This window comes from Puntigrus tetrazona, chromosome 5, assembly GCF_018831695.1.
Source record: "Puntigrus tetrazona isolate hp1 chromosome 5, ASM1883169v1, whole genome shotgun sequence".
NCBI classification, from domain to species: domain Eukaryota; kingdom Metazoa; phylum Chordata; class Actinopteri; order Cypriniformes; family Cyprinidae; genus Puntigrus; species Puntigrus tetrazona.
The window spans coordinates 3,672,710-3,690,561 of NC_056703.1; the positions used below are offsets into that span (position 1 = coordinate 3,672,710).

General features: G+C 38.5%; 1 protein-coding gene across 1 annotated transcript in view; it reads left to right on the forward strand.

The window, feature by feature from the left end:
* Window positions 1-4,878: 4,878 nt before the first annotated feature.
* The window catches only part of znrf3 (zinc and ring finger 3), a 70,321-nt gene continuing 57,347 nt past the window's right edge, over window positions 4,879-17,852 (forward strand). Inside the window, exon 1 of the mRNA XM_043239947.1 lies at window positions 4,879-5,613. Within this exon, the coding sequence (XP_043095882.1) occupies window positions 5,392-5,613 (222 nt within the window). The 5' untranslated portion in view covers window positions 4,879-5,391. The remainder of the gene's footprint in view (window positions 5,614-17,852) is intronic.

Consider the following 17,852-nt stretch of genomic DNA (forward strand, 5'->3'; position numbering starts at 1 on the left):
CGGGTTACTATAAATACCGGAGAAGCCATTTTGCATGTGTGCGATCCTCCCAACGCTCTGGGAACCGTGCTGCTGAATCAGACGTCCCCTCTGTGAGTCGTGTCTTTGATGGGGCCCTGCTGACGTTATCCTCTAATGAAGAAAAGAGATGATGAGGAGGCCCTACTTGTGCGTCTCTAACTCACAACACTGCAGTGTATGATTACATAAAGCAATTAAGAGGCCCCTGGACACCCACAGATGGAAACGTTTTCTCCCACCGACTCCGAGAAGATGTTATATGTGTGTGAGAGGATGTCCATGCTTTTAATGTTTTGATTGCACACACACACACACACACACACACACATGTTTGTTTCTGTCAATTGTGGGGACTTTCCATAGACTTCTGTTACTTTTATAATGACTAGACAATGTTTTTATTCTCTAACCCTAAACCTACCTCTCATAGAAATTCTCATAGACTGCAGGCTGCTCACACACACATGCACACATGCACACACACACACACACACACACACATGCACACACACACACACACACACACACACACACACACAGATCCACAGGTGGTCGCTAAACACACCACCAGGGGGCAGAGTTGAACTGAATTAACTGAAGGCTATTTTTGCAATTTCATCCTTTCATTCCTTCCCTTTCTCTTTCAGACAGAAATCAAGAACAAGTATGAAAGCAGAAATGCTGTAACTGCGGCACATACACCATTTGCATCACACAGAAATACGGTATTTCTCCATTTGTAATTGTTTATGCATTTCAGTTTCCTTACCACAAACGTCTCTTGATGTCCATAACCTCTAACTTTCAAGGGTTCATATTTCATATATTAGGGTTTTTGTTTTTTTTTTTAAATTGAAATGCACAAACTTTTCTCAATCACGATGCTTGCTAAGTTTCGAGTGCATAAATATATTCATAAATTATTGCATGTTTAAATCTAAACAACCGATTTGCGTTTATTGTGTAAAGAATAATTGATATATATATATATATATATATATATATATATATATATATATATATATTACATATATATATATATATATATATATATATATACACATATATATATATATATTTATATATATATATATATATATATATATATATATATATATATATATATATATATATATATATATATATATATAGTTATATATATTATATAACTTTCTGACCACTATGTTTGTCATTTCCACAAATAATAATAAACATTTTATTTTTTAAAAGTCACCTTTGTCCTTTAATGCATATATTCGAACAATAAACAGTTTGGGATCAATACGATTTTATTTATTTATTTTTATTTATTAATTTTTTTAAAAATGCGTTAAACTGACAGTAAACTTTTTTTTTATGAACTTTATATTCATTAAATAAAATATTTAAATCATAAAAATATTTCACAATATTAATGTTTTCACCCACCTGGTCTCATACCTGTATCAACGTAATAAAAAACCCGTGCCAGGGTTCACATATTGAACCTCTGTTTTAGCGCCACTGGAGACCAGGTGGGTTTCTTACTGTATTCTGTCCGCATCAAACACGTTATTAGCCCTGCGCGTGAACTTAGTTAAGTTAGTTAACTAACCTAAGCTGAAATCAGAGGTACACCTCAAAAGGTAACCATCTTCTGAAACCAGCTGCGGTCTTTTGACATCAGATGAAATAATGCGTGCTCGGTCATATGACCTTTGCTTGAGAGACCTCTGCTGCTCGTTTCATGCTTTATTCTAAGTAAGCATCCCCATCTCGCTTTTTTTATTTCTCGACAGCAAACACACATCTTCTGTGCGCCGAACAATAGCGCTATTATAAAGTCTTCTGCTTATCAGGGGAGTTCAGCCGTTTATATTTCTCTCCGAGGACGCGGATCAATGAAAACAGAGGAGGCTCTTTGTCTGCGGGCCCTTGAGGGCCTGCATACGATTTCACATGGAAACGGCACCGAGGGTTTTTTTTGTTGTTGTTGTTTTTTTTTTACGATTGTTTAACGTCGAGCAACTGTCTTTTCCTCGCCCCGTGTCCTAAGAGTCTGCGCGCAGATGTTTGGAAAGAGACGCTCCACCCCGCCCGCGAAAACGAGACTCTTCTTCGACTACAACGATGCACCGTTACGGGCCGTGCACGCGATCTCTCGGGGAGAAAAGACAGGCGCTTTCACGGATGGAGACATCGGGTGACATCATCAGTCTGTGGATCGACGTCACGCCGCGGGCGAAGCGGCCTCTTTAGCATTCTGCGAGCTCTCTCGGGTTTTCCTGGCTCGAGTCGCGGACACATGTTGGCCATTTCGGGCTCCGCTGTTCCTGACCCCGAGGAGCCGCGCAGTTGGTTTTCATAAAGCGGGTGTTTTTCGGAAACTGGAGATTATTGCACGCAGTAGCTCGGGTTTTGTAAGCACGCGTTTCAGTCGAACCTGAGTTTGACGTGGCAGCACGCACATGCTTGGCTGAAGTGGGATGTGCATCGTTTATTCATTTTAGCAAGCTGGCAAGAAATACATAAATATTACTCAGCACTTAAGTGTACAGTTACACTGCAGCAGGGACACCTTGAAATAAAAAGTAACCAAAAATATGTCAAAATTTCATGTTCAGTTTAATGTGCTACCTGCTTCCCAAGTGAAGACACTGAACTAACAGAATTATATATATATATATATATATATATATATATATATATATATATATATATATATATATATATATATATATTGTTTTTATATTTTTATTTCTATTTTATTTTTTAGTTTTTAAGTATATATATATATAAATAACTAAATAACTTAAATAACTAAAAATAGAAATAAAACTAAAATAGAAATAAAAATTAGAAAAACAATCAGACATTAAAAAAATATATATATATATATATATACACACACACATATATATATATATTATTGTTTTTATATTTTTATTTCTATTTTTTTTTCTAAGTTAAGTATATATAAACATAACTAAATAACTTAACTAAAAATAAAATAGAAATAAAAATTAGAAAAACAATCAGATATTAAAATAAAAATATACACACACACATAAGTAAAAAAATAAATAAATATATATATATATATATATATATATATATATATATATATATATATATATATATATATATATATATATATATAATTTTATACACACCTGAACTAATATAATACAATATTATATATATATATATATATATATATATATATATATATATATATATATATATATATATATTATGTCTGATTGTTTTTCTAATTTTTATTTCTATTTTATAAGTTATTTAGCTATTTTTAGTTAAGTACAGCCGTTTATTGTTAGTCCGGGTCCATTAAATAACGTTAAAAGATGCAATGTTTGATTGTAATAATGCATCAGCGAACATTTCTACTAACATTAACTAGGATTAATAAATGCTTTTGAAGTATCTCTCATTGTTAGTGTGCGTTAACAAACTTATCATTTAATTTTTCACAGTTTTAGTTTTAACCCTAATGTAATGTCTTTGGGGCCTTTACCTTTTTAAGCATTTCATGCAACTTTCACAACTTCCCAAGCTGGAAAGATACCTCAAGGTTACCAGGCTGTGCGTGAAAATGCTTTTTCGATATACATTGTTTGCAAAAACGTATTTATGCATGTTAAATGGCCGCCTCGCCAACATTTATTTTCAAATGCGCTCTCAAGCAAGCCATGCTCTAAAAAACAAACAGTTTTTTAACGTAAGCACGCGCCTCCTCAGATGAAATGGATCTTTTGCCGTCAGTCCTAGGTCAAACCTTTATACTTCAAAGCTTCTTTTATTTCTGAAGCATCTTATAAGTGAATGCAAGGGCTCTTTGAGTTTGTCTCATTCCTCATGTGAATCAAAGGCGAGATGAAAGCCTTTAACTGCTTTTAACGTGAGGGGTAATTTTGCTAATCAAAAAGTCCTGCACGGCGAAAAAAAAAGGAGAGAGACATAAAACTTTTTTTTTTTTAGTGGAGACTTATGAACCTAGGCCTATCTGTCCTAATCAAAACCCATTTGCCAGAGCTTTTTGTTCTATCTAATGTGATTTAAAACTAATACTAAGCCGAGATATGATCTAAAACATGTATGAATACTTGAATATAAAGTGTGTAAAGTTCAATAAAAAGCCTATAAAGAGAGCAAGTCCACTCTAGTGAATGCTAAATAATTTGGAGAAGGTTAGTAGCTCTCCTTAAGGTGGTCCACACAAAGTTCAACAAGTTGCTTAACTACACCTAAGAGAAATGTTCACCAATCCTACAGCAAGGTAATAAAACGTTTTATGTCTATAGTATAAACGAAATGGCAATCTCTGCTATTAACTTCAGAGTTATTACTACGCACATTTCTGCGTATGAATCATCCCGAAAGTGCGGCTCCTCCTTAACGATTCAGCGCGGAGAGGAGCAGGGGAGTGGAACGGACGCTCGCGAATCGGTTCCTTCGAACGAATCCTTTAAATGAACGATTCATCCTTGCGTTTAATTTCAACGCAGCTCTAGTTGGCTCAAGTGTTTCTTAAGGGCTGTAAGAAGAGTTATGAATAAGTACGAATTACCATATGCACCTACAGTGACGTACAGTCTTAAAAATAACTTTTTTAGTATTTTTTAAAATAAAATAAAATGTTAAATAAACACCATTCAAAGTTCTTCATAGTGTAAAAAATATTATTTTTATTTAAAAAAATGTTCTTCATAGTCATGCTATGAAAAACGGTTCTTTTACAGAAATTAAGTAAATTTGTTCATTTTAACCCCCTCTTTGAAAACGTAGTCGCTTGTTCTACTGTGTAAATAAAATGTTTATTATCTTCTATATTTGCTAGACACGTATTTAAATACAGCGCAATAAGAGAAAGATAACTCGAAAGACTCGACTCGTTCATCGGGAGTCACCGAATGAATCGTTTCACCCAAGCGATTCGAACGAACCGAGTCGCTTGCAACCGAGTCGAAATCCCAACCACTAGAATGGAGAGGGTCAGGAAGATCGGTGGGTGGGGTTAACCCTTTGTGGAAAAAAAAAAATTAAGGAATCACGTGTTCCCAGATCAAAGGAGATCCGCTTTGTACAGAGAGCGCGAGCAGCAGCCAGCGAGGCACAGCGAGCGACGCGACAGTCCGGGCTGCGATGGTGAAATAAGCCACGACGTTCTTCTCAAGGACAAACTTTTATTTTTCGCGATCGCTGTTCTCGCGTCGCACCATCCGCCGCGGTTTGTCCCCCTCCTCCCCGTTTTTTTTTGGTGTGTGTTTTCGGGGAGGTCGCGCTCTCTCCTCTCCGATGTGATTCTGAATCGACACTTTTCTGAAGACCCTTGGAAATTATGTTCCGATCGGCGCCGATCCAACCGGCAAGATGATGATTTTACCGAGGAGCGGGTTCGATCGCGGTGCCGATTCGGTGCTCTTGCTGTTGTTTTGGGTCTTGGGAAGCGTCCTGGCCAAGGATACTGCCTTTGTGGAAGTTGTGCTTTTCGAGTCGAGCCCGAATGGTGATTATACCACTTACACGACAGGTTTGCAAGGGCGCTTCTCCAGAGCCGGAGCCACGATCAGCGCGGAGGGCGACATCGTGCAAGTACGTTTCCGTCTCTGTGGGTGCACTTGCATGGGGGGACTCGAGGCTTTCTGCGCGGGGCGTCCGCGCTCCGCAACTTTGTTTTTCTCTGTCTGCTCGAGGGGGTGCGGGGTCGCGCTCCGCCGCGCGGGGAGGACGGCGCGAGCCGCGCGCGCTCGCAAAATGGCTCCTCGCGTCTCGCGAAAACGCACGCGAACCTGCTCGCGAAAAGAAAAAAAAAAGTTAGTTGCACGCTCGACCTGCGCGAATGGCGGCGCGGGGAACGCGGTGGAAACTTTGTAGCGCGGGTGACAGCGGCGAACGGATGTCAAAGGTTATCGGATTTAATAACAGATCTTTTCCGATACCTGCCATCACTGCTGGGGAAAAAAAACTCGGTAGACGGCGTTAGAATAAATGCTAATAATTTGACTGGTTTTAATAGGAATTGCATTGGTTTTAATGGAACCCGTAATCGGTCGCCTTCTATTGGTGGCTTGTTTAAACCAATAATGCATTACAGAAATTTTTAATGGTTAAAAGTTGATGGGTTTAAAATGCTATATGGAGTGGAAGCCAATAGAGTCTGTGATGGTTTGTAGTTTATTTTTATTTTTTTGCAGTGTTGGAAAGATCGAAGATGCATAAAAACAGGATTTACAAACCTGGGATTCAATTTCAATGCAAAAATAAATTCTTAAATATTTTTATGCGCTTGCAACGTTTGTTTCCATACAAATAGATATTAAAGCGTGCGATTATCTTTTCATAGCGAGTATCCTGCAGAAATGATGACCCGAGGTTACTCTTAAAAGACGTTAATAACAGCAATCCTAACGGTGTGCTTTCGGTGGCCCTCGTCGTTGTTTAAAGCTCGTGAGGAGTCTTGCTCGGGTCCAGGCGCCTCTCTTCTCAAACAGCATCTTCTTGGACTCGTGCGGGTTGATAAACCGTGCACGCGCACCTACGTGCGATTTATTCCTCTCGCGCACACGCGCGGTTCGAGCAGGCTTTTGCGACGTTTCCAAAGAGCGCGAGCGCGATCCGTGGAAGGTTAGTCGTTCTCCCCCCTCCTCCCGGGAAAGCGGAGAGCGTGCGCCGCTGAACGAGGAACGGTCTGTCCCCCGGAGTCGAGCGAGCGCGCCGTGGGAAGTTGTGTTTGATGAGAAAGGGGACGAGAGGCGCGTTTAGTGCAGAAAAGTGAAAAGTGCAGGCTTTTTTTTTTTTTACATCCGTCCCGCATCATTCGCCTGTGCGCGTTTACGGTTGCGTGCGTTCATCATCATCGTTTTTTTTTTCTTTCTGTCGCTTTCTCCGCGGTGGGGGTGAAGCGAGAGAGTTAGCGGGTTAGATATTTAGGCAGGTCGTGCGTGCGTTTAGCTCCATCTTTAAACCCCGCTGAGATGAAGGGGCTCGGCTTCAGGTTGCAAGGTTTCACACGCGTGCGTTCCTGCGTTTCCCTCAGCTCCCCAAGAAGCGTCGTGCTTGGGTTCGGCTTCGAGACGCGAGGGTTCTGTTGAAGACGTCTGAGGAGAACGAGGACCCGGAGGATAGCGGCCGGGTCCCTGCCTGCATCGAAAACACGCTTCATATTAAACAAGTTTTCAATTGGCTGTCGAGAACGCGATTAAGCGTTTTAGAAAGCTAGCCCTGCTGCATCCTCGTCAGTTTTCCCTTGAGTGGAAAAAAAAGAAGAAAAGCAGAGCCCGGAGTACCATCCAGGCCAAAGCAAACAAATTAACTCAATTTGCTACATGCTCTACCTTATGGGGCAGGAAGCGAAGTGACTTTTCTTGGCTAATACGCAAAACCAATGTTCCCCTTGGCTAGAACCTCGATTGCCTCAATTTTGTCTTCCCTTTGCATGAAAATCGGTGTCTTTTAAAATAATTCTCACGCTCTGTAGTTGCGGTTTCCCTCTTGGAAAGGCCGTGCTGATTGTGTTTTGAATATAGTGTTACGTTCCCGGCCTTTTCTCCAGCAGAGCTGTGGGTTTTATTAGAGAAATCGAAGTGCTTTTGTCGTTCAGAGGCCGAAAGGTTACGGTATTTAACCCCGGTGTGGTTTATCGTTAGCCCTATATACCGATGCCTGGCTGCGTTTAATTGGCTGAAATACTGTTTTTGTGCAATGCAAAGTCTTGGGGTTGCAGGTTGTTTTAAAGTTCAGGCCCGGATCATCATACGTGCGACGCTGCACGCTCAAACAATGAAGGTCTGCTGCGTGTTTTCATAGCTTTGTTCTTTATTCTCTGAGTTTTTGTGGTTTAGTGCATTTGCTTGTTTTATTTCGTGTGTTTTTTGCTCAATTTTTTTACTTTGTTACACAGAAACGACAGCTTCTTGCTTAAGGATGTGCATTTTTGTTGTGCATGTTTTTTCGCTTTTATGACTTTCGACGTTACCAGGCTGTTTGTTGTGCAATGCTGAATAATGTTTTGGAGTGATTATAAGTTTACGTACGTTCGTTCAAAGGCATGGGGGTCCGTGCAGTGATTTAAAATGATACTTTTATACAGTAAAAATGCAGTTTTCTGTTCATCAGAGTATCCTGGAAAAACAGAACTGACAATAATAAAAGTTGCACACAATTTTTTTTAAGGAGTACAGCTGTTTTTCACATTGACAATAAATGCACCAAATCAGCTTATTAAAATATTTCTTCATATTGACATTGTATGTTGTGCATTGATGACCGGAGCAAATTAATTATGCAGAATTAAAAAACAAATAATAAATAAATAATAATAATATAAATAATAAAAATATTATTATTATTTAATTTTTTAATTGTAAAAAAATATTTTTATTTAGTTTTTTTAATTTAAAAAAATTATATATATATTTTTGTAATTAATATAAAAAAATTAATAAAAAAAAAAAAATATATATATATATATATATATATATATATATATATATATATATATATATATATATATATATATATATATATATCTATAGACTTCAGACTTAAAAAAAAAAGTTAAACACAAGTGTATATTATGCAAGAGAGCTAGGAAAAACATTGTTTAGCCTTGAGCCTTTATTGATGGGACTAAAAAATGTCAAACTCCGCATTAGTCTTAACATATATTCACATTTGCCTGTTGTGGTTGACATAAGTCGCACCTGTCTTTCATTTTTCAGGATGATAATGACCGTCACAGCAACTGGTCTCTGTGTGACACCAGACGGGTTTAGATTTATCTCTCATGCGTCGTCGTAACCAAGAGCTCGATTGTTTGTGGTTCACGACTGTTACCGCTGAAAGTCTCTTATATAAACAGAAGTGGAGTGAAACGATCTGTGTGAGCGCCGCCGGTGCAGGTGATGACATGTTGTCATCTCCACGTTCTCTCAGGCAGAACCCTGGTGTCACATCCACACATGACTGACCTAAAATACCTTGATGGATGACTCTCCTTATCACTTCCTGCGGGAGAAGCAGCGCTCCGGTCTGGTGCTTTTAGACGCTCCGCTCGTTAAGGAACGTAACCGCGATCTCACCTGTCTGCGGTGGCTGGTGGGAGTCGAATAGAAACGCGTTGGAGTTGGGAAAATGTTTGATTTTGAGGGGAATGTTTTCGGTCGGGGTGCGAGTCTTTGCTTGTGGCGTCTTGCTTTTTGCTGCTGTGCCGCGAAGCTCAGCGGATGTGATTTTAGACTTTTAGGATGCTGACGGGAATCGAGGAAGGGACGTGAAGTGACCATATGAGTCCACATTAATTGACTAATTAATTGCAATCATGACATGTACACAATTTAAATGCAATGTATTGGAATTTTTGGTTTCAAAATTACATTTATCTCATTTATATATATATATATATTTTTATAATGGTTTCATTAAATATAGTAATAATCATAATATATATATATATATATATATATATATATATATATATATATATATATATATATATATATATATATATATATATATATATATATTATTATATATTATATATATATATATATATATTATTATATATATATATATATATGTATATATTATTATTGTATATGTGTATATATTATTATTATTTATTATTATTATTGTATATATATATTATTATTATTATTATTATATAAACCCCATCCTCCAATTTTACTGGTAAATAAACAATGTTTTAATTTTAAGAAACTACTAATATCTATCTATCTATCTATCTATCTATCTAGTTATCTACTTTCCTCAAGTTAAACCAAACTTTTATTTTGACGGGTTCCTGTGAACACCTTTAAGTTTCAGTTTGTAAATGATATGATATAGTTTCTCTTAAAGAAACGGTAAAATGCCGAAGAAGTCACGTTGGTGTGTTCATGTACTCAAATTCCATTTTTCATGACTCCATTTCGGCCATGTTTTCCACATCGCTGGCCCTACACGCGGCTTTAAGAGCCCACTAAATGGTAAAATTGTCAATGAATAAGCAAGCACTACTACCATTCCCTAACGTCCCTCGTTGGCGGTGTTGAGAATTTGAGGTCTGGGCTCGTTCCTAGATGCATAAACTGCACTTTAGGGCCGTTATATTTTTGTCGTTTTATCTTACAAAATCTGTTAAAGTCAGCCCCGAGATCTGTGGCATGATTGATACGCAGCGTCTTTCCTCAAAGCTCGCTGTAGCCGTGCGCTTAAATTAGGACCATAATGAGAGCTTGGTTTGGCCTGAAGAGTCTGCATGCTTTTCCCACAGACTGAAACCATGGGAGTCCAGAGCGGCCCTCCACGAGACAGCGGGTACCCAAAAACACGGGCCCCTCCCTGTCCACAGCAACAGTAGCAATATTCAACAACCGTGGGTTTAAAAGGTTAAAAGTGCTGCGCGACTACTTTTCCATTTATTGGTTTTGTGGCGGCAGCTGTATTTTAAGAGCTATCTACTCAAACCGCTAACCCGTCGGCCTTTCAGAGCCTCGCCAAAGTAATTTGAGGCTGCTCTGCCGGAGTAGAAAAGATTAAACTGTTTTTGTCTGCTTCTTTCTTCTTTTACCACCGTCTGCCTCGCTCCGATGCACTTTTCTTTTTTTTTTTTTTTTTTTTTTTTTTTAAATGTTTGTTTTTCTTAAGAGGTCGAGTGATGCTAAAAAAGAACACCGTTTCGTTTATCTGGTGTTCGCGTGGTTTACGATTCGGGAAAAACTAATTATTTTCCACGCACTGCGCATTAAGCCCCGCCGTCGGAAATGGGTCGATTTGTACAAAGCTTGTAATTCGAAAAAAGCGAGGTGTGCTCTGATTGGCCAGCTACCCGGTGCGTTGTGATTGGCCGAATGCCGTGTTGCAGAAAAGTCTTTACCGTGACGTGATGCCGTGACACAAAACAATGGCATTTGCTGCATCCGGTGAAGACATGATTATAATGACTTAAGTGCTTTCTTTACGTGAAATGCGCTGAGCGCGCTTTAATGTTTGCGTTAAGTTGTTCTAAAACGGTGTTTTAAATACTACTTAAGCGCTGACTTCTGGTCCTCTTTTGGAAGCACAAAGTAGTTTTGCATTGAAACGCAGCGTCTCCAGAACATGGCGCTGGCAGCAACACCGCAGCGAGAATAATAGCTCCGCCTTCTTTTTTTTTTTTGGGCACGTAGTTATGAAAATAAATGTGACGTAGAAAAGTGGAAGCTGTTTTAGGTGGGGATGGACAAACGGTAACTTTGTTGGTTTCGAGCCTTTATTCTTTGCATCCTACCTATGCGCTAACCTCTCGTAACGCCAAAGAGAAAGTAAAACTTGGGGGCGAAGAGGCAAACAGGCAGAAATGAATAGAAAATACCGAGTTCTCCTATTGATTCGCCCATTAGAGCTCGCTCGCAAGGACTGGATGTTCACTTGAGAGGCGAGAGAGCGGTCCTGATGGTGACTGATTGATTAGCTTATCACAGCTTGTCATTCTTGTTGCCGTGGTTACGCCTCCAGAAGCCCTGTTAAATACGGGGCTTTTTAAATAAGCTGCCATTGACTCAATGGTAAGGCCGGCGTGCCTCTATTGCCTTCATTTAGTCTCTCCTTCTCCGAAAGCGGCGGAGGGGGGCGGAGGGTTTTGAAATGACAATGGTCTGGGCGCACACAGAGGCTCAGGCATGCTTTGTTGTCGTTCAGGAATGTGCTGACGAACGGCTGAAGTCCAAAACGCAGAGCCATTGTTTCTATCGGTCTGTGGCTTTCTCTCTCTCTCTCTCTCTCTGCCTTGTACTTTATCACGGCATCGGACGCTCCGTCATCGCCCGACTCTCCGCTCTGTTTAACCAGTTAGCCTGGACTTGAAGGTTTTCCTCGGCGCATGTTTCCTCTTCCTCTTCGCTCTCCAGGGACTCTTTACCGTTGCGTAGACGAGGGGGTCTCAGAAAAGTTCTAGACTTCAAGTCTTGGGGAGGAGATTTAATTTCAGACTTCAGTAATCCGCAATATGACTTCAACCCTGCAGCTTAAAAAACGGATTCAAAACTTTTCCGTCATGACCTGGGCTCAACTTTTCGTTCGGGATTTTCAAAGTCAAGTCTAGGTCGTGATGGAAAACGGTTGAATTAGTTGATATTTTGTGTTCGTGGTTGACGTTTTTCACACGATTGATCATTTATGGTTTTAAGTTAAAAAGTTCTTTTAGTATGAATGAATGAATATTTGAATAATAATTTTTTTTTTTTTAGTTGTGGCTATATTTTTTCTTCCTCCCACACACATTACCCTTCAACATTTTATGGTCAGTATTTTATAAATAAATATATTATTTTTATATATTATATATTTTATATTTATTTTATATAATATATTTAAATGCAATATTTTAACTGCAATAATATTTGCTTTAATGTATTTTCTATCTATTAATATTTTTATTTTGATAAGTCATTTAAATTGCACAATCCTGAATTTATTTATTTTTTTTTCAAGGAATAAATGAAATCACAGGTTTAAATTAAAAAATATTAAAAATATAAATAAAAAAATGCATTTTAAAAACTGCAATGATATTTGATCTTACTGTATTTTTATTAAATAAATGCAGCCTTTCAAAAGGCTTACAGACTGTATTTTTAAACAAAGTTGTACGGTATAATAATTTTCTTGTGTTTAATGGTTTGCAGTCGTTGAGCGACAGCAGGAATATTATTGGCCTCATGCACAAAGAGAATATAAGTTTCCCTTACAGTTTTACCTTTTATTGGTGCATGGCACATTTACGAAAGCCGTCATCCTTGTGTTGCTCATTGGTTTTTGATTAACCTTGCCTTCTGGTTCAGCGATAGTCTGAAGACTGTACTCATTCTAGTCAAGCAAACAAGCGACTGCAATGAAATCCAAGCTTCACTAATATTTACCAAGTCACGAAAGCCTCGAGGTTTAAGACCAGGTCTCGGCTTATCACATTTGCCACCTTCTTCTCGAGTTCAAGAACACGGGTTCAAAGTATACCGGAATACACCCCAGCCGAGAATTACATAAGATCGAAGATCGTTACAATTCTCAAAACGAGCGTTCGTCGTGATTGCCTCGTGTCTTGGTTTAGTGACCCTGCGGCACAAAAGCAGTCATAAGTTCGCATGTATATTTCAAAAAGATTTTCCGATAGTCGGCTATATATTGCCCTATTCTAACAAACCACGCATCGGTGGAAAGATCATTTATTATTGTCTTTCAGATGATGTTTAAATCCCAGTGTGTGATGCGTTTGCGTGTGAACTGGCTGTAATGCATCTAAAGAAGAAGCCAACTGAGTTGCAGATAAGTTCTGCTCGTAACCCAGTTATGAAAGTATGTATTTGTGTCTGTGTTATATTAGGAAAGTCCTCCCCTGTCTGAGGTGGATCATCATTTCTGTCTTCTCCTTTGTTCGCTCCACATGGCTTCTGTATAATTGCTCCCCTGTTGTTTTTGGTGGTCACCAGGTGTTCATCTTGTCGTAGACGGATGAAGACACGCGTCTCGTCCGAGGCGTTGATTCTCTGCGGTTTCTGAAATAGACTACAATGCCTGACGAGCGTCTCCTGGCTCTCTTTTAATGAGATATTCAGCGTCCCTTCGGTATAGAGGCTTCCAGCTTTGAAAGATTAGCTTGTCTGGTCCAAGCGGCAAAGTTGTCTCTTTGCTTAATGTTCTCAACTGCTCTGTGCTGTATAAAGGAGCTAGATTTATCTGTACTTGACCAGAATTCCCCCCAAGGATTATTATTATGATTTTTTTTTTTTTTAGTAGGTGGGAGACCTAGATGTGTGTGTGTGTGTGTGTGTGTGTGTGTGTGTGTGTGTGTGTGTGTGTGTGTGTGTGTGTGTGTGTGTGTATGTATGTATATATGTGTATGTGTGTGTGTGTATATATATTTATATTTATATTTATATATTTATATTTATATATTTGTTTATATTTATATTTATATATTTATTTATATATATATTTATATATATATATATATATATATATATATATATATATATATATATATATATATATATATATATATATATATATATATATATAGTTATTTATTTATAGTTATTTATTTATATATCTCAATATTTTTTAAATATTGGAATTATTTCTGTTCTATGTAAATTAATTATAATTATTTCTGAAATGCTACCAAATTTCATTAATATTATTTTTAGTTCAAACTGTATTGCAAATCATATTATTCATATTTTATTTTTAGCTTAAAATATAAATGAAGTATTATAATGTTTAAAATATGAATTATATAATTTTTCTATTTAAATAAAGAAAAGCTAATATTTAAACACACTTTTACATTTTTAAAAAATGTTTAGAATATCGTAACATAATGATGTATTCAATACCTTTTAATAGCGGTTGCAGCTTTATTTTCCGCATTTGTATTTTTTAATTAGATTTCATTTGAACATACTAGTTCTCTTATTAAGCGAGTCATTCGTATTAAGACAGACGCTCTTTTGTTGTGTTTTTGTCTCGTGCTGCCCTCAGGCAGCTCCATGTAGAGTTGAGATGACTTTCAACACCTTGTCTATTTATGTGGTATTTTTCACACGCATGCAGAGGTTTTCTCTGGATTTACTGCCTGCGCGGAGGCCCTTCCCTCTCCTTTTACCTCATTACACATAACCCGTCAGACCTGAGAGAGAGAGAGAGAGAGAGAGAGAGAGAGGTGGCTCTGGAATCTGGTTCTGGGTTGAGCACAAATGTGCCGCCGGAGCCGATAGGATCGGCCACTGAGCACGCTCAGATCAAAGGCCCCCGCGGCTCTTCAAAGAGCTGGCTGAGCAATGCCTGACTGATAAAGCTGCACCACAAACGGCCGGTGATGTAATCTCAGGCCTGCGGCGAAATCCACCCCTGCGCAAATAAAGGTGGAGGTGTTCGGGAGAATTAAATTTGGCCGTCGGGTCGTTTCGTTCTGTTACGCAAACCCCGAATGTGATACAAATCGGCCTTGATTTTCTCCCGGTGTTGTGTTTGTTGTGGCTTCTCTCGTTTTGCCTGCACACTCACTCACACACACACACACACACACACGCACTGGAATTTGAAGAAAGTCTCAAGCGGACCTGAGAAGCTGGAGTGTGGGGTTTTTATCAGATGGGGTTAATCCGCTGGGCGTTCCTAAAGTACACAACAGGTGGAACAGAGTTGACTCTGTGCCTTGTAAAGTTTATACAGGAACAGTGTTGTGTGTGCATGCTGCTCTTTGAAGTGTGCGCAACCATATTCTGCTTATAATGCATGCAAGACAAGAAGGGCTTTCTGTGTAGTAGTAGTAGTAGTAGTAGTACCAGTAGTAGTACCAGTAGTAGTACCAGTACCAGTAGTAGTACTAGTATCAGTACCAGTAGTAGTACCAGTATTAGTACCAGTAGTAGTACCAGTACTAGTAGTACCAGTACTAGTAGTACCAGTAGTAGTACCAGTACTAGTAGTACCAGTACTAGTAGTACCAGTACTAGTAGTACCAGTACTAGTAGTACCAGTAGTAGTACCAGTAGTAGTAGTACCAGTGCTAGTAGTGCCGGTGCTAGTACCAGTGCTAGTAGTACCAGTACTAGTAGTGCTAGTACCAGTGCTAGTAGTGCCAGTGCTAGTGGTGCCAGTGCTAGTAGGTACCGGTGCTGGTGCCAGTGGTAGTGCCAGTGCTAGTACCACCAGTGGTAGTGCCGGTGCTGGCACCGGCACCAGTGGTAGCACCAGTGCCAGTGCCAGTACTGGTAGTACCGGTAGTAGTGCCAGGCACTAGTACCACCAGTGGTGTGCCAGGTGCTGTGGTGCCAGTGCTGGTAGGTGCCAGTGCCAGTGCTGGTGGTGCCAGTGCTAGTAGTACCAGGTGCTAGTGGTGCCAGTGGTAGTGCCAGTGGTAGTGCCAGTAGTGGTACCAGTGCTAGTAGTACCAGTGGTGGTACCGGTGCTAGTGCCAGCACTGGTAGCCCAGTGCTGGTGGTGCCAGTAGTAGTGGTGCCAGTAGCTAGTAGTAGCCCAGTGCCAGTAGTGTACTAGTACCACCACTGGTACCACCACCGGTGCTAGTGCTAGTACGGTGGTAGTGCCAGTGCTAGTACCACCAGTAGTAGTACCAGTACTAGTACCACTAGTAGTACCAGCCGGTACTAGTACCACCAGTAGTAGTACCAGTGGTGGTGCCAGCCAGTAGTAGTGCCAGTGGTAGTGCCAGTATCGGTGCCAGTGGTAGTGCCAGTGCCAGTAGTAGTACCAGCACTAGTAGTAGCCGGTGGTAGTACCAGCACTAGTACCACCAGTGGTAGTACCAGTGCTAGTGCACCAGTAGTAGTACCAGTACTAGTAGTACCAGTAGTAGTACCAGTACTAGTACCACCAGTAGTAGTACCAGTACTAGTACCACCAGTAGTAGTACCAGTACTAGTACCACCAGTAGTAGTACCAGTACCAGTACCACCAGTAGTAGTACCAGTACCAGTACCACCAGTAGTAGTATCAGTATCAGTACCACCAGTAGTAGTATCAGTACCAGTAGTAGTATCAGTACCAGTAGTAGTATCAGTACCAGTACTAGTAGTACCAGTACTAGTAGTACCAGTACCAGTAGTAGTACTAGTATCAGTACCAGTAGTACTAGTAAGTGACTTGGGTCTCCTGTTTGAAATAAACAAACAAGGCTGCGATGCAGTTCCCCATGAAAAAAGTAGCATGATACAGTACAAACCATTACTGTATTCTTCAGTGTCACACAGTCCTTTAGAAATGAATCTAATATGCGTATTTGTCGTTTCCTATCAGTGTTGAAAGGAGCTGTGCTGCATAATATTATTGCGGAGATGTTCCTTTTTTCTTTAAAACCACCGTGAATTTATTGACTGATCTTTTTCGGGGTTCTGTAAATAAAAAGTGAAATAAAAGTGTAGACCGTATTGTATAATAAATGTGTGTCGAGCAATTTTTATCAATTTCATTTGTTTATTCTTAATAAGAATAATCTAATAATATTACAGTGTTTAAAATCAAATCTATTCATTGTTTTTTTTTTTTTTTTAACTAAAATAAGTTTTATTAATTTATAAAATGTATGATGAAATATGTTCATGTTATTTTTAACTTAAACTATATCAAATCATCAATTGTTAATATAATGTTTAAATATGTAACGCGTTTATTAATACATTTAAAAATACATTAATATAAAGTTTGAAATTAAAATATTCTGTTTCTATTTAAATGATAAAAATTTTACTTTGATATTTGCATTTATATATCGTAATATTTAGATCTTTAAAGGCTACTGTAATATTAAATAAAAATCTAATCAAATATCTTTCACATTTGATCAATTTAAAATACTTTTTTTCCATTAAAAAAAAAAATATTGTCACTGATCACAATATTTATAATTTAGAGTACAAAAATAGTGTCTCTCTCTTTTCTACTTAAATGTCTAAATACTTTTTTTTTTTTTTTTTTTTTTATTGACCACATCCTGACAATAATTATTGGACATAATTTCAATATTAGCCTATTGCTGCAAACTTCATATGATTTGATATTGCTCACAGAAATTAAAATATGTTTGTAATCAGATGCTGGCTGTGAAAATAGGAATTCCTTTGTTAATTTTCATTTACGTTTTTAATATTTTCTTTTAAATATAACGTTTTTTTTAATGAACATTTAATACATTTTTTAAAATTTAATTTAAATGAATGAAATTTCAGTGCAACGTGTAAATATTTGGCGACCGTGGATTACTGCTGCGGGTTTCTTCAGAGCGCTCCAGACACGATCGTTCAGTGTGCGTCTGCCGTGAATGGGGCTCACAG